The sequence below is a fragment of the Dryobates pubescens genome, chromosome Z (assembly GCF_014839835.1).
Source record: "Dryobates pubescens isolate bDryPub1 chromosome Z, bDryPub1.pri, whole genome shotgun sequence".
Lineage (NCBI taxonomy): Eukaryota > Metazoa > Chordata > Aves > Piciformes > Picidae > Dryobates > Dryobates pubescens.
In genome coordinates, this window is record NC_071657.1 from 67,050,689 (window position 1) to 67,066,751 (window position 16,063).

Sequence of the window (16,063 nt, forward strand, 5' to 3'; positions counted from 1 at the left end):
CTACCCCTTCCTGGCTACAACCACCTTTCAGGTAGTTGTAGAGGGCAATGAGGTCACCCCTGAGCCTCCTCTTCTCCAGGCTAAGCAACCCCAGCTCCCTCAGCCTCTCCTCACAGGGCTGTGCTCAAGACCTCTCCCCAGCCTTGTTGCCCTTCTCTGGACACATTCAAGTGTCTCAATGTCCTTCCTAAACTGAGAGGCCCAGAACTGGACAGGGTACTCAAGGTGTGGCCTAACCAGTGCAGAGTACAGGGGCACAATGCCTTCCCTGCTCCTGCTGGCCACACTGTTCCTAACGCAGGCCATCTTCTCACCTATGTAGGGCGTAGCTTTAAAAACATAAGAGTGGCCACTGTCCTTTGAGGAAAAGGGCCAGCAGTTAACTGATTTGAGCACTGATTTCACAGAACAGCCATCACCTGTACTGTGTCTCTTGCAGGAGCTTAATATTGCAAAGGCTCAGCAAATGCTCGTTTGTCCTAGATATGTCCTTTTTGTTTTCTGCTGTGTGCTCACGTGGGAGGAAAAAAAAAAAAAAAAGGAAAAAAAGAAAAAAAAAGGCAGCTTTACAGCATAACTGAATGGGCCTCTTAGAAATTCTTCTGCTGGTTACTGACCTGTAAATACCTTTTTTTAGAACACTTTTCTTTCCTCCCCTGTTTGACTCCCCTTCTTCTTTTTTTCCCTTTTTTTTTCTTTTCTCCTGGATGGATCCCTGCAGCAAGAAAATCTCTTCAGCCTGATTTCTTTATTATTATTATTATTATTCTTTCTGGTCCTTTTCAGTTAATTCTCAATTTGTTTATGTATATTCTGTGTCTCTGCTTGTTCTCCCAGGAGATATCAAACAGTGCCTCCTACACTGGATGTCAGGGGCTTTCTGAAAATGCATGTGAGGTAAATTGGGAAAGATGAGAACTGACTAGCGCTAACTAATTCACAGATATTGTACTATACAATTACATATATATTGTTTCAAGTGTAGAAGCAACTCATAATACCAGAGCTCCAGATTATTAATGTCACTCCTTCTACAGTGGTCTCTTATTATTTAGATTAGATTTGACCAATTCTACTCTCATGCTGTGCTCACGTACCAGGTCTTAAAAGGCTACAGCTAGTGGGATCTAAAAAGCATCATGAGTTCCTTAACCATCAAGTCAAATCAATAAAAAAGGAAATAAAAAATGGAAAGGGCAGTACCTGATGCTGATCTTACAGCTGTTATTTCCCATTGCTTTGGTCAGAGGCTTTGCACTTTGAGAATGTGTTCGATGCAAAGAGAGCTTTGTGGATTGTGAAGCGTAACTGTGTCAAAACACTTGTTTGTGTATTTTATTGTGATTCCCCTGTTCTTTGGGCCAAAGTAGGTTATCTTGGATTGGTCTGTAGTCTGAAGTATCTGGGGATTGCTCTAATCTGTATTTTGTTGTGTCTGTCCCTAGAGGATTCAGGATTCACTGCTAGCTGGAGAGAGATAAAAGATGTTGCTCCCACTGAGAGCACACTATTCCTGCCCTTTCCCCTTCTGTCAACTGAGCTGATGAAAAGACCTGCTATGACAAGCACTTGCTAGCTGAGACTTTTCCCACAGTCTGGGAATTAGCTGGCCTGATCAGGCTACTATTTGGATTCTTACTACTTATGTCTTGACACAAATGTGTCATCACACAGAGAGAAGCTGACATGTAAAACGTTTTCCCATAGGCAATGCAGTTTTTTTAAGTGGTGGTGCACAATAAGCTTAAAAGAACAGACATAGTGATACATATTTATGACATCAGGAGTCCCCTAGCATTAAATTGCCCAATTTTATATGGCTGCTTTATATGACTATTCTGCTTCTTTGCTAGTCTGGACAGTGGCTTTCAGTTTTCTGTTGAGAATGTTTCTTAAACTCTTGGGTTGTCTTGGAGGCCTCGGCTTTGGTTGGGAGCACAGAGCAGTCACAGCAGTTGGAACAGAGGGCATGGCTTGAAGTTACAGGGCAGTGTTAGAGAAAACCTTGGTTATTACTATGCTTGATCTGACAAAGCATTCATGAACATGCTGAGGCATTAACATCTTTACACTAAGCCAGCTGAAAAACAGGACTTGCAAAACAGATAGTGTGTCTCCACAATAAAAAAAAAAAGAGGTTCATGGACTAACACTATAAGCTGCTCTTAGCTTTTTAACCTACTATTCTATCAGGGACAAAGGGTTTGCCAAGTTGAAGGGAGAATTACATGGCACAGGATGTGGAGGTGTGAAAATCGTAGAATCAATAAGGTTGGAAGAGACCTCAAAGATCATCAAGTCCAACCTGTCACCCAACACCTCATGACTACTAAACCATGGCACCAAGTGCCACACCCAATCCCCTCTTGAGCACCTCCAGGGATGGTGACTCCACCACCACCCCAGGCAGCACATTCCAATGGCTAACAACTCTCTCTGGGAAGAACTTTATCCTCACCTCCAGCCTAAACCTGGGAGAAGAGACCAACCCCCTCCTGTCTACAACCTCCCTTCAGGTAGTTGTAGAGAGCAAGAAGGTCTCCCCTGAGCCTCCTCTTCTCCAGGCTAAACAACCCCAGCTCCCTCAGCCTCTCCTCACAGGGCTTGTGCTCAAGGCCTCTCCCCAGCTTTGTTGCCTTTCTCTGGACTTAAAAGTGTTGTTGAAAAAGGAAGGCAAACTGTGTCCTGGACTGCATCAAGAGAAGCACAGCCAGCAGGTCGAGGGAGGTGATTCTCTGCTCTGGTGAGACCCTGCCTGGAGTACTGTGTCCAGTTCTGGAGCCCCTATTACAGGAAGGACCTGAAGGTACTGGAACATGTCCAGAGAAGGGCCACGAGGATGAGCAGTGGGCTGGAGCTGCTCTCCTGTGGAGACAGACTGAAGAGAGTTGGAGCTGTTCAGTTTGGAGAGAAGAAGGCTCAAAGAAGACCTTATTGTGGCATTCCAGTTTCGGCAGGGGGCTACAAGAAAGTTGAGGAGGGACTTTTTAGGGTGTCAGGGAGTGATAGGACTTGGGGGGAATGGACCAAAACTAGATGTGAGTAGATAGAGATTGTGTGTTAGGAAGAAGTTGTTCCCCATGAGGGTGGTGAGAGACTGGCACAGGTTGCCCAGGGAGGTGGTGGAAGCCTCATCCCTGGAGGTTTTTGCAGCCAGGCTGGATGTGGCTGTGAGCAACCTGCTGTAGTGTGAGGTGTCCCTGGCCATGGCAGGGGGGGTGTTGGAACTAGGTGATCCTTGAAGTCCTTTCCAGCCCTGATAATTCTAAAATTCCATGATTGGAAATTCTTTCCATATCCCAAATGGATTTGCATTCTTGTTTTTTCAAACAAAGACACTAGCCTCTGACATAAAGCACACTTTGTTTCCTACACTGATGTTTGGAAAAACAGGCATTTTGAATATCCACAATATCTGCATTTCCAGACTGGGCTGCAGTGTAGGATGGGAGTCTCTGAAGTGTGTCACAAGCAACCTTTCCTGAGGTTTTGGTTTTGTTGGTGGGTTTTTTTTTCTTTGTTGGTTTGGTTTTGTTGGTGTTTTTTGGTTGGTTGGTTTTATTTTGACCTGGAACTGCCTTTTTCAAGGCCTTTTTCAGAAGCCATTCTGATAGCAGGATGTGGCATCACTGGAGTCACTACGGCCGTGTTGTGCCTAGAAACACATTACCAAAACGTTGTGCATTTTACAGCTCTGGGTCAATGTGAAGAGCTAAGAAACACATCAAGTAATTCATAGGCTGCAAGACAAGAGCCCTCATCATGGTGCAGGTGGCAGGCACTGGCAGCTGGTCCAGCTCCTCTGATAGTAGTATTTCTTCTAGTAACCCTACAGAGAGATGGTGAGAAAGTTCTGACCCCTTCATGAACCTCAGGGGCTCCATACACTAAGGCCTGATTTGCCACCCAAATACCAGTGAGGTCAAAAAGCCAGGGGAAGTTGTGCAAGGCATGCACTGGAAACTACACTAGCTTTCACCTCCTTCCTCCCCTCTGGCCCTCACCTGTGGAGATACTTATGATCAGGGCATGGTTTGTGTATGACTGTGCTCTTGCTTGATGTTCTTATGTGAAAATCAATAGCAAAGGATTTCCATTCTTTTCTTTGTCTCTGTACAAGCTGTACAAGCATGCACCTGGCAGCTCTGAGACACATACTGCATTTCCAGCCCCCTCCCTTCCCTGCTAGCCTATTCCTATCTCTAAAATCATTTAAGCCAGACTTAGCTTCTTGATGTGCTACCTCATGCATACAGAAAAGCACACACACTCTCAGCAAAAAAAGTCTCCATGTTAGTTTTCTGTTCCCTCTTACTTTTTGTGCTATGAAGAGATGGAGTGTTTTAGCACAGAGTATTATGCTATGTTAATTAGAGTAGCCAGTAGCCCAAAGTAGTGCTAAGCAGTTAGGGTTTGGTGAATTAATGTAAGAATTTGTAGCAGTATAGAAAAGCTGATCTGTTGGATTTTTGTTGTATTTTCTTCCTAGTTTGTGTGTGTGTGTGTGTGTGCATAAGATGTGCTGTCATCTTGAGCAGGACATACTTTAGCATAGCATAGCATAGCATAGCATAGCATAGCATAGCATAGCATAGCATAGCATAGCATAGCATAGCATAGAATAGAATAGAATAGAATAGAATAGAATAGAATAGAATTAACCAGGTTGGAAAAGACCTCAGAGATCATCAAGTCCAACCTATCACCCAGCATCATCTAATCAACTAAACCATGGCACCATGCACCCCATCCAGTCTCTTCCTCAAACACTTCCAGTGATGGTGACTCCACCACGTCCCTGGGCAGCACATTCCAATGGCCAATCTCTCTTTCTGGGAAGAAATTTCTAACATCCAGCCTAAACCTCCCCTGATGCAGCTTGAGACTGTGTCCTCTTGTTCTGGTGGTGCTTGCCTGGGAGAAGAGACCAGCCTCCACCTTTCTACAACCTCCCTTCAGGTAGTTGTAGAGAGCAAGAAGGTCTCCCCTGAGCCTCCTCTTCTCCAGGCTGAGCAACCCCAGCTCCCTCAGCCTCTCCTCACAGGGCTGTGCTCCAAACCTCTCCCCAGCTTTGTTGCACTTCTCTGGACACCTTCCTTCACGTACTTCAGTCAGATAAACATTTTGTTCATGTATACAATCAATGTCCTACAAATGTGTCTTTTAAAGTGCAAGTTCATGTGTTAAATATCAAAACCTCTTGATTTAGAATGCACTATTCCAGCTCACAGGACATTGAGCTGAAAATGTGATGTTTACAGTCTTGGAGAAGAAGCCTTTGCTTGGGATTTGATTGTAATTATGGAAAACAGTTGTATTCCTTATTGCTCTATGCTCAGCAGATGATGCATCTTGTAACTTGTGTCTGTCTCCTGCTTCTGTCCTGCCAAGGAAGTGCCTTCCCAGGTTATTTTGTACACCTGCAAGTTAGACCTTGGTGCTCTTTTCAGTCTGTATCCCTGTTCAGTGTCCCATGTTATAAACATGATTCATGTTATGCTCCATGTTCTGTTGTGTTAGCATTACATTAAATGTGGAGTTTGTAAAAAAGGGAAACATGCTAAAATGCCTTTGTTTTTCTCTTTTTCAGAACAATACAGTTTCGAATAGTGCCTCCCCCAGAAGTGTGATGAGAAATGGCTTTAGGAAACAATACCCAGAGAAGTTATTCCATCATACCCTGCTTCATCTTTGTTGAGGTGAGTGCAGCATTCAGTTTACAAGGCTGTGTAGAAGACAGCTCTGACCTGCAGGAATTAAATCAATTGCTGACCACTAGTCCTGTGGTATTTGGTAGACAACAGGCAGTACTTTCAGGTGTGGGTGGACAGCAGCTGACTGCTCATCTTCCCATTTTCTTCAGTCTATATCCCCAGCTTGCTGCTGCACAAGGACTAGCCCTTGTTTAGGGCAATGTCTAATCTCACAGTCTAATGGTTCATAGGCTTAGGGAGCAACACTCAGCTCTGATTCCAGTTCATGTGGAACATACAATTTATCAGCCACGCTTAGCCTTTGAGTTGAAGGGGCTTGACTGCTATGAGGGCTGTGAATTGACTAACAGTGATGTTAGAGAAGGGCATGTACCCACAGTGGAGAATGGCTCCATGTCTTTGTTAATGGTAGAGGTTCTTTTGAAAATTGGTCTGCTATTTTGCTCTGTATAAATTGCTTTTTTTTTGTTTTGATGGGGTTTTTTTGGGGTGTTGTGGTTTTGTTTGGATTTTTTGGGTGGTGGTGCTTCTTTTACTTCCCTAACACTGCTGGGCTGCTCAAAAAACATTATCTAAATCAGTGAATGTTCCTCTGGTGCTTATAAGGCTGGGATGGTTGTCCTGACAAGGGTGGCAGCTCTGGGTTTCCAAAGAGAATGAAAGCTTCCATCAAATACAGCTGGTGAAAAGGAGTTAACTGCCTGTGAATTAACATCTTCAGAGCAGCCTGTCTGATGTAACTTGGGATTCAATATTCACTCTTTGGCCCAAACTATGTGTGACTCAGAACTGTGGAATCATGGAATGGCTTGCGTTGGAAGGGACCTTTACACATCATCTAGTCCAACCGCCCTGTAGTCAGCAAGGACATGTGTAACTAGATCAGGATACTCAGAGCCCTAAACAGCCTGACATAGAATAGTGTAGAATAGAATAGAATAGAATAGAATAGAATAGAATAGAATAGAATAGAATAGAATAGAATAGAATAGAATTAAACAGGTTGGAAAAGACCTTTGAGATCATCAAGTCCAACCTATCAGCCAACACCATCTAATCGACTAAACCATGGCACCAAGTGTCTCATCCAGGCTCTTCCTAAACACCTCCAGTGATGGTGACTCCACCACCTCCCCAGGGAGCACATTCCAATGGCTAACAACTCTCTTTGTGAAGAACTTTCTCCTCACCTCAAGCCTAAACTTCCCCTGGCACAGCTTGAGACTGTGTCCCCTTGTTCTGATGCTGGTTGCCTGGGAGAAGAGACCAACCTCCTCCTGGCTACAACCTCCCTTCAGGTAGTTGTAGAGAGCAAGAAAGTCTCCCCTGAGCCTCCTCTTCTCCAGGCTAAGCAACCCCAGCTCCCTCAGCCTCTCCTCACAGGGCTGTGCTCCAGACCCCTCCCCAGCTTTGTTGCCCTTCTCTGGACACTTTCCAGCAACTCAACCTAGAATGGTTGCAGGGATGGAGCATATGAAAGGGGCAAAAGGCCAAGGAATTTCATACCACAGCCATCCACATTTCACCTTGCTCTTTGTCACTCACAGGACACATACAGTGGCAACTTTGTGCTTTTCCACAAGAGAAGCACTAAGAACAGTCAAAAGACTAATTGCAATGCTTTGTGACACGTAAGGCTCACCCCTACTATTTTCCCTGAAATCTTTTGAGTGTGCTACAGGAGCAAGCATAAATGGTCACTGTGAATGGTTGATTTCCAGAGCTACTGAGCATTGACCTTTCCCCAGGGATACGGGAAAAGCATGCAGTTGTACAGGACCTCGCTAATACTTACTCACCTGGAGTCCCCTCCTCAAGGTATCTTCTCCAGCCAGGAGATAAGAGTTGTCTTATGTGCATTCCCTGCTATCTGCACTACCCCCAGAACACAGTCAGATGATCCCTGCATGCTTAAACCAGTGACTTGAATGGGCCTGTCTTGCAGGAAGGACCTGGCCAACTGGAAGATGAGGACAGAGGAAATGTGTAATAAATCCACAGTAAAGCTTGGCACAGGGCCTTCCCAGCTGCAGCCATAGCAGACACCAGAGTGGGAAGGTGGCTGAGGCTTGTAGGACTTCACAGGGATTTGTCACTGACATACTGTCCAGTTTCCTGAGGAATGCCTGTGTATGCTCCCTGGTGCAACTGAGGAGCTGCTCTGACTGAGACAATGGGTCACTGCTTTATTCCATCAGCCAGAGAGAGAATGGGTAAAAATGTGGGGAAAATTAGTAATAAGTCCAGGAGAAACCAAATAAACACCACCAACAATGAAGTGTCTCACATTTATTGCTTAAACAGGCAGCTTTGAAGATTTTTAGTCTTCAAAATGCATGAATGATGAGCCTGGTTGTCAGCTTGTGACAGAGATATAAATTGTCCTTCCTGTAGACAAGGCTGAGATGAATAAAAGAGTAAGTCTTTTCACAGGAGGCAGAGAAAATAATTTGTAAGTGTACTTTCCTTGTCCTTTTATATACTTGCCATGCTGATTAATATACCATTTTAAATTAAAAATCAGTCAAAAGCAGAGAGGTAGTGACTGCAAAGGCCTTCTCACTTCTACATTTCTTCCCCTCTTTGTCCAGAATATGGATTTTTAATGTAGCACTACTGGAACTACAGATTCATGGAGTTATGTCAACCATTGTAGCATTAAACAAGAGGAAATCTAATTTCCTGCTGGGAATGCAGAGATGATTGATAGTAGCTGTTCCATCTGAAAAATCCCTGTAAATCTCCAGGCTCTGCAGGTGTTGTGCTTTCCTACTGCCATGCTTCTGAGACAAAAGGAAGCGGGCTTTGGATGAGCTGCCCCAGACCCCAAGCCCTGTTCTGGATTGCTTGTGTTAGGATGGGACCTGTTTTTGTAGCTCTGAAGCAGCTGTGAGTATTATTAGCTGTGTGACACCTTGCTGCAGCTGCTAGAGGTAGAATAATAGAATCATAGAATCAACAAGGCTGGAAAAGACCTCAGAAATAATCAAGTCCAATCTGGTATTTAATACCTAACACCTCATGACTACTAAACCATGGCTCCAAGTGCCATATCCAATCCTTTTTTGAACACCTCCAGGCATGGTGACTCCACCACCTCCCTGGGCAGCACATTCCAATGGCCAGTTACTCTTTCTGGGAAGAACTTTCTCCTCACCTCCAACTTAAACCTCCCCTGGCACAGCTTGAGACTGTGTCCTCTTGTTCTGGTGCTGGTTGCCTGGGAGAAGAGACCAACCCCCTCCTGTATACAACCTCCCTTCAGGTAGTTGTAGAGAGCAAGAAGGTCACCCCTGAGCCTCCTCTTCTCCAGGCTAAGCAACCCCAGCTCCCTCAGCCTCTCTTCACAGGGCTGTGCTCAAGGCCTCTCCCCAGCCTTGCTGCCCTTCTCTGGACATGTTCAAGAGTCTCAATGTCCTTCTTAGATTGAGAAGCCCAGAACTGGACACAGGACTCAAGGTGTGGCCTAACCAATGCTGAGTACAGGGGCATAATGACCTCCCTGCTCCTGCTCTCCTGCTGGCCATACTATCTCTGATGCAGGCCAGGATGTTGTTGACCTTCTTGGCCACCTGTGCACACTGCTGGCTCATGTTCCATGTACTATCAACCAGTATCCCCAGGTCCCTCTCTGCCTGGCCACTTTCCAGCCACTCTGACCCCAGCCTGTAGCTCTGCATGGGGTTGTTGTGACCAAAGTGCCGAACCTGGCACTTGGACTTGTTAAATGCCATCCTGTTGTACTCTGTCCGTCTGTCCAGCCTGTCAAGGTCCCTATGCAGAGCCCTTCTACCTTCTAACAGATCCACACCTGCCCCCAGCTTGGTGTCACCTGCAAACTTACTAATGGTGGACTCAGTCCCCTCCTAGACACAGGACAGTTTGACATAATGTTGCCTGCTCTTCTGGTAGCATTTTTTTATAAGCTGTAATGATCTAGCAGGAGACAGGTTAGGTGACTATGAGGGGGAAAAGAGAAGGCCAGTGAATATTACTTGTTCTCCAGAATGTGCAGCCTCCTGCACTGTCTTCCATGGAATGTGGCCCTGTTATTAAAAGGTTTTAGATACTTACTCTTAAGAATGAAATGCTGTGCCTTGATGGTCGTATCAGATGCTCTTCCAGTACAAGCCCTGTGAGGAGAGGCTGAGGGAGCTGGTGTTGCTTAACCTGGAGAAGAGGAGGCTCAGGGGAGACCAAATTGCTGTATGCAACTACCTGAAGGGAAGTTATAGCCAGGTGGGGGTTGGTCTTTTCTCCCAGGCAACCAGCATCAGAACAAGAGGACACAAGTATCAAGCTGCACCAGGGGAGGTTCAGGCTGGATGTTAGGAAGAAGTTCTTCATAGAAGGAGAGATTGGCCATTGGAATGGGCTGCCTGGGGTGGTGGTGGAGTCACCATCCCTGGAGGTGTTTAGGAAGAGACTGGATGGGGTGCTTGGTGCCATGGTTTAGTTGATGAGATGGTGTTAGATGATAGGTTGGACTTGATGATCTCAAAGGTCTCTTTCAACCTGGTTAATTCTATTCTATTCGATTCGATTCGATTCGATTCGATTCGATTCGATTCGATTCGATTCGATTCTATACAGTTCTATACAGAGAGAGTGATTGCCCATTGGAATGGGCTGCCCGGGGAGGTGGTGGAGTCACCATCACTGGAGGTGTTCATGAGGAAACTTGATGGGGTGCTGGGTGCCATGGGTTAATTGTTTAGGTGGTGTTGGATTGGTTGATGGGTTGGACGCGATGATCTTGAAGGTCTCTTCCAACCTGGTTTATTCTATTCTATTCTATTCTATTCTAGATACTTGCTAACTGCCCAGAATGCAGAATATGTTCAAAGAAGCTGTGATGGCAGTGGTGGAAACGAGTTGTCACAATCTATTTGGACACTTAAAAAAAACATTGTGCTTCAGTCTGTTCAAATGTGACACTTTTAATTTCAGCAGTTATTCACATTTCCACTCTTTTCTATTTAATTTTCCTCACACTGAACTAAGTTATAGCAGTTAGTTATTAAGAAACCTGACCTGAAGATGAATGGCTCATTATAAAAGCTTAAACTCTGTGCCTGACTCCACAAATTCCTCTTTATGTTCAAAATATGAACTTTTTAATAATCTAGAGATAGCATGTGGTGTCTAAGCTGTAATGACAGAAATGTTAAATCAACATTTTCAGTCCCCAATTAGAAACACAATGTCACATTATAAGTACATTTAAAGGCTAAATAGGGAATCATTAAACTAATTTTTAGCCACTTATCAAATTTGAGTCCTTCTCCCAAATAATGCAGGCAGCTGTCTGGATAGTTCTTTATTGTGTTATAAGAAGTATCATTACAGTCTGGCCTTTGTCACCAAGTGTCTATGAAGACTCTGTGCATTACATTTTGTTAAACACATAAGCAATTAATTAGGATGTGCAGGAGACTGCTATTCTCCTATTCCCTGACACCCCCTGCAGCACTGCTTGCAGTCAGCATCAGTGACAGGATTCTTCAAGGGGGCGCTTGCTCAGCCTTGGTTTGCATGTTGCAGCACTTTGGTTTGCAAGAGGTTGCAACAGGGTGGGACCAGTTTTGTTCCTCGTTCAGCTGGCATGTGCCACTGCTTTGAGCAGTGTACAGACAGTTGTGTACCTGGGTCAGTGAGGGCTGATGCTATTAGCTGCTGAAGGCTGCTAGATAGAAAAGCAGGGTGTCCTACTCTAGTAGCTTCTAGAGCCCTTTGGAGTCAGCTATGGATCTAGAGCAAAGGCTATAGAACTCCTAGCTGTTGATATGCCCTTCGTCTGTCCCAGCAAATGCAAACAGTGCTCAGCAGCCTGTTAGAGGATTTGCTGGGACTGATCACTGAAGTGGTCTTATACGTTCCAGGCAAGAGTAAGAGAAAGGAGAATCATAGAATCAATAAGGTTGGAAAAGACCTCAGAGATGATCAGAAAAAACTGTATCTTGGATGGCAGGAAAAGTTTATCCTATATCCTTTCTTTTTCACATCTTTTTGGCTTATGCTATCATTTGCTACCAAAACTCTTTGTGGAGCATCTCCTCATTGCTTCTTTTGCTGGGACATGCTTGACAGTGTGCTATCAGAAGCATCTTTAATGATGCTTCACAGCTCTCTCACTATTTTGCAACCCCCTCTTTGCAAGGTTTGACCCGAGGATCAACCCGTGTTTCATTCTTCCACATGACATCCACATGTGTACTTGTTGTAGGTGGGGAAAGGTAAAATCACATCTGTTGGAGGAGCATTTTGAGCACAGTCGCTCAATTTTCTGCAGAGAGACTCAGTTTTCAGAACAACTAAGCTCCTTAAGCTCCTTCAGATCTAGGCAATGCCAGGTGAAAGGAGAGGAGCACTATGCCTGCTGAATCCCAGTTCTCTTCTCTACTGAGTTCTAGATCTGGCAGTGCTGTCCCACCACAGCTGTCCATGTGCTGTGGTCTGTCTTTGCTATACTTCATCTGGTTTTGGCTGTTGTCTTTCTAGGACAAAACTCGTGTTAGGGGGCGTGTAGAAGAGCTGAGTAGAGTCTGGCTTTGAATTTGGTGGGTCAAAGTGATTATACTTGCTTTTGCAACCTATGTGATGCTTATTATTAGTGACAGGAAGTGTAATGTGATGTGATAATTGCATTTTCAAGTAGATGTTGGAAGGATAGTTGCATGCTATGGGAAAACAGCATCCTCACAGTGTATGTGACTTCAGGGGGATGGTATGCAAACAACTTCTGAGCCATTGTGTCTCTTCCAATAGTGGTTTGCAAAGAAGCAATAAGCAAGCAGCACTTTGTCTTTTTCCTGCAAAGAAAGTTTCCTCATTTCCTCTGAGCCAACAGCAACTATGAGTATAATGGCTCCACAGATAATAAATGGCAACACTTATTCTGGAGTTTCTGCTGATGCAGTGCTTTCTGTTTCCTTTTCCCTCCTTCTCACGCTACAAGTCTGACGTCTTGAGTTGTTTCAGAGTGGGAGGTATCTGAGGATCTATTTTCAAGTACAGTTACTAATAAAGGAGGCTGACACACTAGGGGTGCATTTTTGCACATGAAAACAGTGCAGTCTTTTGCCACTAGATTTAATTAAACTGATCAGAGATACTGAATACCAAGTGACTTTAATATGACTGATTTACAGGCCACATTGTTCTTTATGGTGTATTATTATAATCCCAATATTTTCCAGGCAGTAAGGGCAGGCTGAAATAACTGGCACCATTGAAAATTAAAACATTGCACAACTTTCAAATTCTGTGATCTGAAGACCCTGCTTTTTTTTTTCTTTTCTTTTTTTCCAGCCTAAATCCATTATTCTGCCCTCAGGAAAGATTTTGCAGGCAGAGTGGAAACTGTTTCTTCTTGACAGCTCAATATATAGCACACTGCAAAGATCTGAAGATTCTATAAGAAAAATCTATTCTCCCCTTCCCCCCTATAAATAAAATGAAAAATGCTGCAAAATGCAGCGCTGGTCTGACATCAGTTCTGATACAGACTCTAATTTGATTGGTAGGTATGTTACAGCCTCTTAGGATCTCTGTTTCTGTTGGTGGGGTAAATTATTGTTTACTTTTTGCTAACATTTTTGGCCAGATTGAATCATCTCCAAATATCAGTTCAAACATCATTAAAAAGAAAAAGAAGAAGTTTCCAGTAAGAGAATCACAGAAGGAAAGCAATCTTCTTCCTCTGCCTGCCTACATTTTCCTACCAGTATGTTATGTAGTCAAGCCAACAGCTGAACTACTGCTTAGCAGGAGAATTTCTGCACTACTGAAATCATTTGTGTAAAGTGAGACAAGTGCCTCTTGAAACTCCTCTTCGTCATCAGCACCACAGAAGGATTTAGTAAGCTATGAAAAATAAGTTAATTTAGTGCAGTCATTACATATGTGGCATTTTTTAAATTCAATCCTTTTTTACTTAGGAGTTCAGAAGACTCAGAATGTTTTGCACATTTCGGTCTCCTGGCTGGTGCCCTCTAATTGTGAGCAGTTTGTGGAGATCATGAAATGTCTTTTGTCATAGAATCATAGAATCAACCAGGGTGGAAGAGACTTCCAAGGTCACCTAGGCCAACCTATTACCCAGCCCTATCCAATCAACTGGACTGCGGTGTGCTCAGGCAGCCAAGAAGGCCAATGGCATCCTGGCCTGTATCAGGAACAGTGTGGCCAGCAGGAGCAGGGAGCTCATTGTGCCACTGTACACTGCACTGGTTAGGCCACACCTTGAGACCTGTGTCTCGTTCTGAGTTCCTCAGTTTAGGAAAGATGTTGAGTTGCTGGAAGGTGTCCAGAGAAGGGCAACAAAATTGGGGAGGAGTCTGGAGCACAGCCCTGTGAGGAGAGGCTGAGGGAGCTGGGGTTGCTTAGCCTGGAGAAGTGGAGGCTCAGAGGAGACTTCATTGCCCTCTACAACTCCCTGAAGGGAGGCTGTAGCCAGGTGGGGGTTGGTCTCTTCTCCCAGGCAACCAGCACAGTCTCTAGCTGCGCCATGGGAGGGACAGACTGGATGTTAGGAAGAAATTCTACAGAGAGAGAGACTGCCCATTGGAATGGGCTGCCCAGGGAGGTGGTGGAGTCACCATCATTGGAGGTGTTTAGGAGGAGACTTGATAGGGTGCTTGGTTTAATTGATTAGGTGGTGTTGGATGATAGGTTGGATCTTGAAGGTCTCTTCCAACCTGGTTAATTCTATCCTATCCTATCCTATCCTATCCTATCCTATCCTATCCTATCCTATCCTATCCTATCCTATAATATACTGGATTTTGCAATATTTACAATTAACAAACAACACAAACCCTCACTGGTCAAAAAGACAAGGGAAGCTGTCCTGTAGGAGTATCCAGTTTCCACCCTGTGAGGGAGGCTTTTTATTTTGCTTCCTGCTAAGGCAGGGAAGAAGGATTTTCCAGCAGTTTGTGTGCACTGGCTCAATCGTTTCCCTTGCTGTAGGAGTCTTGCACATAGCTCTTTGGAGCCCTGTGCCTTGTTTCTCCATCTGTGCCATGCAAGCAGTAGTGCTGTGCTGCTCCACTGGGATTCTCCGAGGACACAATGCCCTGAGGAACGTGTCATGTGCTGGTGTTGTATAAACTGCCTGTCATTAGATCCTCTAGTTAGACCGACTGTGTGAATTGATGGTGACAGTTGCTGTGCAAATTCAGAAGGGCTCCTCTTGTAGCAGGGTGATGTTTCTGCATAATCCCTGAGCTTCAGTCACTTCAGCTTCTTGGAATTCATTGTTTCTTATTTTAATCACTCAGCACATGTATCTGTTTCTCCTTGTTGTTCTTTCTAAATGTCTTTTTATGTTCCCCATTTGCCAGTCATTCCTCATTGTTTGCTTGCTTTGTCTCTCCACCACATACCTCCTTTGTTCCAGTTGACTGCATAGCTCCCTGTTGTAAAATTGGCTTAATCTCAGTGAATAAGTGTCTCCTGAATGTTGGGTTGGTTTTGTTGAATTGCAAGGCAGCTTCCATGTTACTTGACTATAAGCTAAATCTTCATTATTTGAAACAATACTCCTTCTAAGGCCCTTCACAATTAGGTGAAGGGCACAGAAAGAGCACATGGCCAAAATGGGCACTCTGGAAAACAGGCATTTTATTATCTGATTCTTCTTAGCTTCTTGAGGATAATTTAAAATTGACATTAAGGCACTGCCCAAGAGGGATTAGCTGCTTTGCTGCATCTTTCCTTAAAACATAAATGAAAGGACTCTGTTGTTGCTTGCAGAAAAGCCTATTTTGTACCCTCCCTCTTTATCCTGAAAATGTCTCATCACAAATAATCCCTTTGACAGCCTGAATAGCATCCATGGGCTTGCACCAATGAATGTGGTGCATTTTTCAAGGAAGAGGTTAAAGGTACCTAAAATTCTTTGTTTTTATAAGTAATAAAGAATGCATTTGGTAGTAGAGGAAAATGGTCTGTATAACCAGCTTTGTGAGAGAAGGAATTGTGTGGGGTTTTGGTGGTTGTTTTTTAATTATGCAGCAATTAGGCAGATTGAATTTGCTTTGGGTTTTGAGCAGAAATGCATTTTGCCAATCTGTGGGTTAAAAAAACCCCAAAGCTCTAGCAGATTACTGCTAGAAAAGGCAGTAATCCAAACTGATTCTGCAGAGATTTTAATAAAATTGGTTGTAAAACTGGGCACCATTCATGCAAGATTTTTTCTCTTATATATGCAAGAACTCTATAAGCCATCTTTGAAGCTTTCTTTAATTAGGCTTAAAATAGACAGCAATGTGAAAATACATATGACACAATATGTAACATGGGCAGCTGTCTGCCTGTGGGAACAGAGTGATACCATCAGTGAA

The 16,063-nt window shown here is 44.1% G+C and overlaps 1 protein-coding gene across 3 annotated transcripts in view; it reads left to right on the plus strand.

The window, feature by feature from the left end:
* The window catches only part of PLPPR1 (phospholipid phosphatase related 1), a 186,674-nt gene that overhangs the window by 85,143 nt on the left and 85,468 nt on the right, over nucleotides 1–16,063 (plus strand). For all 3 annotated transcript variants that reach the window (XM_054178638.1, XM_054178639.1, XM_054178640.1), the window contains one exon: nucleotides 5,591–5,699. In XM_054178638.1, the coding sequence (XP_054034613.1) occupies nucleotides 5,637–5,699 (63 nt within the window). In that variant the 5' untranslated portion in view covers nucleotides 5,591–5,636. The remainder of the gene's footprint in view (nucleotides 1–5,590; nucleotides 5,700–16,063) is intronic.